Here is a 7,106-nt window from a genome sequence, read left to right on the forward strand (position 1 = left end):
ACTAAAATTCAAATAAAATAAAAATAAATGAGAATGACAAATGCACACAAGAAAATGACACAAATTTAAATAAAACAAAAATGATGTGTTATGAAGTGAGTCCAGCAGGTTGACGGTGTGTTCTGTGTTTCTTCAGGTGTGACTCCAGCAGCCCCTACATTCACCCGGTGGGCTGGTGTCAGGATCACGGCCGGCCGCTCACAGCTCCTCAGGGTGAGAATCATATTCCTCATGCGTTCAGTGTTACTGCTGTCACATGACTGCATGCAGAAGCGTTTAGAGAGGACCGCTCGTGGATGTGATGGGAATGATCCGAGAGCGTTTCAGATCAGATCTTGTGTTGAGATTCACACGTCTGTAGCTCACGGCGTTCACGTCTGATGTGATGGTGTGCGGTGAGCTGAGAGATTTCATTACAGACGCTGGGTATTAAACACTCCTCGTGTTATTTACAGGAGCAAACAGCAAAAAGCTGCTTATCTGGAAGGACAAACTCTTGCGGTTCCACTTGAAATTACTTATATTCGCGCTCAGCGTTAATGTCAACATCTTGTATTGGCTCTTTATATTCAGACTCATTTATTTGCACCACAGACTAACTGTCAAACACTAATTACCCAGTGCGAGTTGTAATTAAATGCACAGTGATGAATGAAGCCGTCTTACAGTCCTGCACAGATGTAGAATTTAATAACAGAATTGATTCTGTTGTTTTCCGGTTTATTATTATGAAGCTGCTTCTGAAATAATCTGTGTTGTTTAAAGCACTGTAGATGTAAATGTGACTAGAATTGATAAACTGCACACAGAAAAAAACACATTCGATACAAACATACTGCTGCTTTCAGAGCTCTAATACATTATATAATATAATAGAATTTTGGGTCACACTTTAAAGTAAGGTCCTATTAGTTAACTTTGCTCAGTGCATTAACTTAGAATAGAATAGAATTTTGGGTCACACTTTAAAGTAAGGTCCTATTAGTTAACTTTGCTCAGTGCATTAACTTAGAATAGAATAGAATTTTGGGTCACACTTTAAATTAAGGTCCTTTTAGTTAACTTTGCTCAGTGCATTAACTTAGAATAGAATAGAATAGAATTTTGGTCACACTTTAAAGTAAGGTCCTATTAGTTAACTTTGCTCAGTGCATTAAAATAGAATAGAATATAAGTTTGGTCACACTTTAAAGTAAGGTCCTATTAGTTAACTTTGCTCAGTGCATTAAACTTTAATATAATATAATATAATTTTGGGTCACACTTTAAAGTGTTTAACTTTACTATATGCAACTAATTTAATTAATAATATAATAAATATAACATAATGCATTAACTAACAATGAGCAATATGTTTGTTAGCATATTTATAAATTGTTATCCATTACATAATATTAAGACACAACTTTTGAATGAACTTTTTAAATGTTGAAATGAACATTAAGCTAAGATTAATCATAGGCTATAGAATTAATTAATAAAAGGCTGTAGAAGTATTTTTCATTGTTAGTTCATGTTAACTAATGTAGAACCTTATTGTAATTTCTTATTGTTTGACCAAGATATGTTCCTGAGGTTCATCCATAAATGTTTCATAACAGTTTTCATTTTCTTATTCTTTATTACACCGCGAAACACGTGTGTGTTGTGTTGCACATGGCGAAGCTGAAAATGTGAACACATGGCAGTAAAAGCCTGTTTAATGTGTGTTTATGTCTGTGAGTGGAACGTACAGGTTAGTTTGTGTGATTGTGATTGTTGTAGGACACCCGAACCCAGAGCACTTCGTCTGGGAGGAATATATGGAGGACGCAGGTGTGTCTGCGGCTCCCAGTCAAGCCTTCAGTGTGGTGAGACACGCTTCATAATACATTTACATTTAGACACTTAGCAGACGCTTTTATCCACAGCGACTTACAAATGAGGACAATAGAAGCAATCAAAACCAATGATATGCAAGTGTTATAACAAGTCTCAGTTAGCTTAATATATATATATATATATATATATATATATATACACACACCGCATGCATAATTATTAGGCACGTTGATATTCTGATCAATTCCAATTCCAAACCACGTCAATCTTAATAACTACTATTAATTTTGTATTTAATCATTTATGAGTGATATGTAATTGTCCATGAAGGCTGGAAGTGAAAAACTCCTTATAATCAGGTGTGCAGAATTATTAGGCATGTTTACTTTTACTGATAAAATGAGCCAAAAAAGAGGTTTAACTCAAGACTGAAAAGTCCAAAATTATTCAATCCCCATGAGAAATATTCAAAACTAATGCAATACAGAAAATGCAAAGTTAAGACGTGACCATTGGACAGCGAACTGCTCACTGGGTCAGCGAAGAAAAGACACATGTTAACGGCAAAAGATTTAAGAATTAATGTGAAGAATTAGGTTTAAAACCATCAGGAAACATTTAGTCTACGTTTTCCAGAATTGCAACCTTCCTGGAGTCTCCAGAAGTGCAGTGTTTCAGGTTCTCAGAGACTGTGCTTGGGTAAAAAATCATAAAAAATGACCCTCACTTAATAAGAATAACATGCTGAAGTGTTGTGAAATACATTAACCCCCGGTTTCACAGACAAGGCTTAAGCTTAGTCCCAGACTTAAGTGTAAATCTGAGCTGTTTCAACTGAAAGAAACTTGCACTGATTGATCTTTAAATATATCAGTGCCTTTGTTTTGTCTCGAGATGCACACCAGGCACATCTAAGGCACGTTTATAAAAAATAACTTAAATGTCCTAATTGAACTATGGCCGAATCCTGGCTTAGTCTAAGCCCTGTCTGTGAAACCAGGCCTAAGACTGATTTTTTAATCTGTCAGTAAGCTAAAATAGATGTGTTTAGTCTACGTTTTCCAGAATTGCAAGCTTCCTGGAGTCTCCAGAAGTTCAGTGTTTCAGGTTCTCAGAGACTGTGCTTGGGTAAAAAATCATAAAAGATGACCCTCACTTAATAAGAATAACATGCTGAAGTGTTGTGAAATACATTAACCCCCGGTTTCACAGACAAGGCTTAAGCTTAGTCCCAGACTTAAGTGTAAATCTGAGCTGTTTCAACTGAAAGAAACTTGCACTGATTGATCTTTAAATATATCAGTGCCTTTGTTTTGTCTCGAGATGCACACCAGGCACATCTAAGGCACGTTTATAAAAAATAACTTAAATGTCCTAATTGAACTATGGCCGAATCCTGGCTTAGTCTAAGCCCTGTCTGTGAAACCAGGCCTAAGACTGATTTTTTAATCTGTCAGTAAGCTAAAATAGATGTGTTCTGAGCGCTGTGTGTTCCTGCAGAGATCTCCACACGGCTTCCAGACGCACATGAAGCTGGAGGCAGTGGACAGACGAAACCCCATGCTGATCCGCGTGGCCACCGTCTCCGACACCGAAGACCACAGAGTCAAAGTGAGGAAGAGTCCGGCTTCTAGTCACAGCTTGACTGATTAAATCATCCGCAGTCTTTGTAAAAATTCCTGATAAACAACATTAGACTCGATGGTTTTCATGCAAGATCAAATGGACTGATGATTTATTGTTTACGTTTACATAGGGCTGGACAATAATTCAATATCAATATGTATCGCGAGATTATTTTTTTCAATAACGGTGATATGATTTTTAAACACATTTCCGATATTTCGATATGCATTTCCAGTGTTTGCCATACATTGATTTATTTGTGGCGTTTGACTTCGTTGAATAAACATGAGCAATGCACGTTTCAAAATCAAAACGCGGCGCGGGTGTTTTATATGAATGTATCTCTGAAGGGAATTGACTGTCTTCAGAATAGTTTCGTGGCGTTTTCATTTGATCTGATAAAGTAGCGTTCATGAGCGGAGCTGCTTTGTTTACAGCCGTTACCGGGAAACCGCTAGTTCTACCGCTCTAAAAGCGCCTCCTGCTGGCAGAGAATCAGTTTGCATTTTCAATAATAAGCCCCGTCTCCAGCAACAGTTTCAGTTTTTGTTGTTCAATTTTTTTGTTTTCTGCAGCGACTCGGAGCACTTTTCATACCCTTTTTTCTGGCTGAAGCACATTTGTTTCAGCATCATTACTCCAGTCTTCAGTGTCACATGATCTTCAGAAATCATTATAATATGCTGATTTGCTGATTATTAATATTTAAAACAGTTGAGTACATTTTTTTCAGGATTCTTTGATGAATAGAAAGATCCAAAGATCAGCATTTATCTGAAATAAAAAGCTTTTGTAACATTATACACTATTCCATTCAGTATCATTTTTATTATTTTTTTGGGAAAGAAATGATAGAATTTAATACTTTTATTTAGCAAGGATGCTTAAAATTGATCGAAAGTGATGATAAAGGCATTTATAATGTTACAACAGATTTCTATTTCAGATAAATAATGTTCATATCGACATCGGAATTATATCGCATCGACCGAAATTAAGAAATATATCGTGATATACATTTTTACCATATCGTCCAGCCCTACGTTTACCCTTATTTTAAATGATCCATCTTCCAAATCATTTCTAGTCTTTATTTCAGTCACATGAGCTCATGTCAGACTGTTTTTGAGTTTTCACTAGATATCCATGAGCAGAGCTGTACACCTACTGTACTTTTCAAAAGTTTGGAATAATTAAGATTTTTTTAAATGTTTTTGCTAACCAAAGCTCAATTTATGTGTTCAAAAATACAGTAAAAATGTGAAATATTTTTATGATTTAAAACAGCTGTTCTCTATGTGAATCTCTGTTAAACTGTAATGTATTTCTGTGATGCGCAGCTGTATTTTCAGCATCATTCCTCCAGTCTTCAGTGTCACATGATCTTCAGAAATCATTCTAATATGCTGATTTGCTGCTCAAGAAACATTTCTGATTATTATCAATGTTGAAAACAGTTGTGCTGCACAATATTTCTGTGGAAACTGTGATGCATTTTATTTTTCAGGATTCACAGATGAACAGAAATTCAGTAACACTTTACAATAAGGTTCATTACTTAACATTAGTTAACTGCATTAGTTAACACGAACTAAGAATGAACAATACTTCTACAGCATTTGTTCGTCTTAGTTTGTTCATTTCAGCATTTACTAATGCATTATTAAAATCACAAGTTGTGTTTGTTAACATTAGTTAATGCACTGTGAACTAACATGAACAAACAATGAACGACTGTGTTTTTATTAACTAACATTAACAAAGATTTACAAATTGTGTAATAAATGTATTGTTCATTCGTGTTAGTTAATACATTAACTAACGGTAACAAATAATGTAAAGTGTTACCGAATGTTCAAACAAACACAAGTTCGAACAGCATTTATCTGAAACAAATCTTTGTAACATTCTAAATGTCTTCACTGTTACTTTTGATCAATTTTATGCGTCCTTGAGGAATAAAAGTATTCGCCTCTTTCAAAATTTAAATCTTCCTGAACCCAAATCTTTTGAATGACAGTGTATATAGTTCTGTCTGTGAAGAAAATAATTGGTTACACTTTATTTTAAGGTGTCCTTGTTACAGTGTAGTACTGAGTAATATTATTTAACTACATGTACTTGCTATATAGGGTTGTTACTTTTATGTAATTATGCATAATTTATTGTTATTATATTAGTAAGTACATGTAACGTGTAACAAGGACACCTTAAAATAAAGTGTTACCAAATAATTCATTTATTGGTTCATTTTTAGACTAAGAGAAACTGTATGTGAATGATCCGAATGAATGCTGGTCTGTTATTGTGGTTTGGTTTATTGTTGCTCAGGTGCATTTCGACGGCTGGCATGAGAAGTTTGACTTCTGGGTGGATTCAGACCTGCCGGATCTTCATCCCGTGGGCTGGTGCTCCAGGACGGGTCACCCGCTCGAACCTCCGCTCCGTGAGTCTCTGCTTACTCTCACACTCACACGACAGACACTTGAGCTGCAATACAAGCTCGTGCATAAGAGCACGCAATCTCCATATAAAGTACATTATTGAGAAATATGTCTTGCTGAGATTTAGTTATGTTATTTTGCTTCAAATAAACGTTAACTGAAAAATATTTGTTTGTTTGGATCCAAATAAAGAAATACATTAAAAAGCATGTAAGAAAATACAAAACTACATTTCAAAAAAGTAAATTCAATAAAACATACAAACCCAAAATTCATTCAAAACATCCAAATCAACAATTTGCTGTATACTGTGCCATTAAATATTCATTTAAAGATTTTACTTATTAAAAAATATGTAATGTCCAATCATGGCAAATCATTCCATATTTTCATTCCTCTATACATTACAGTCCGTTGCTCAGCATTCGTTTTTGAAGCAGGAAGTTAAAAAAAAACAAAAAAAGTAAAATATAGAAAACATTTTATTTAAAAAAGTAAAATGTAAAAAACATATTTTATTTCAGCGAGTTGCCAAGGTGAAATTTCTCATTTGCATTTAGTTTAACTTTTGCATTTAGTTTAACTAAAATAGTACTAAAATGATACTGATAAAATTATTCCACATTTATGCAGAATTTTAAATGCAGGTTTGAGAGCTTGTAACATAGGTGCATCCACCTGAAGTGTGTGTGTGTGTGTGTGTGTGTGTGTGTGTGTGTGTGTGTGTGCGCGCGCGCGTGCGTGCGTGCGAGAACCTTCACTCTGTCCTCCTATTGTCTGGGCCTTCTATTAGTATGTGTATGTGTGTTTGTGTGTTTGTGTGTGTGTGAGAGAGAGAGAGAGAGAGTGTGTGTGTCTCTGTGTGTGTGAGAGAGAGTGTGTGTGTGTGTGTGTGTGTGTGTCTCTGTGAGTGTGAGAAAGAGAGTGTGTGTATGTGTGTCTGTTCCCATTATGCCACACTTATAGATCACATGATGAATTACTGGCCTGACCTGAAAGATGTGAAATTTTACTGTGTTTAGCATGATGTATGAAGTGTTATTATAATCCGTGTGTGTGTGTGTGTGTGATGAACTGAAATAGCTGCAGCTCACTAGAGGATGAGTAACGCTGTACAAACGCCTTTCTACTGCAGGCTGATGTCCCGGGCTCACTCTCTCTGTGTGTGTGTGTGTGTGTGTGTGTGTGTGTGTGTGTTGGTGTTTTTTGCAGCGC

At 35.6% G+C, this 7,106-nt stretch overlaps 1 protein-coding gene across 2 annotated transcripts in view; it reads left to right on the forward strand.

Annotated features, from left to right (window-relative positions):
- Positions 1 to 7,106, forward strand: part of l3mbtl4 (L3MBTL histone methyl-lysine binding protein 4) — a 77,335-nt gene that overhangs the window by 34,413 nt on the left and 35,816 nt on the right. For both annotated transcript variants that reach the window (XM_016499797.1, XM_016499796.1), the window contains 4 exons: positions 137 to 213; positions 1,765 to 1,850; positions 3,322 to 3,432; positions 5,779 to 5,893. In XM_016499797.1, the coding sequence (XP_016355283.1) occupies positions 137 to 213; positions 1,765 to 1,850; positions 3,322 to 3,432; positions 5,779 to 5,893 (389 nt within the window). The remainder of the gene's footprint in view (positions 1 to 136; positions 214 to 1,764; positions 1,851 to 3,321; positions 3,433 to 5,778; positions 5,894 to 7,106) is intronic.

The sequence above is a fragment of the Sinocyclocheilus anshuiensis genome, unplaced genomic scaffold, assembly GCF_001515605.1.
Source record: "Sinocyclocheilus anshuiensis isolate Anshui unplaced genomic scaffold, SAMN03320099.WGS_v1.1 scaffold1814, whole genome shotgun sequence".
NCBI lineage: Eukaryota > Metazoa > Chordata > Actinopteri > Cypriniformes > Cyprinidae > Sinocyclocheilus > Sinocyclocheilus anshuiensis.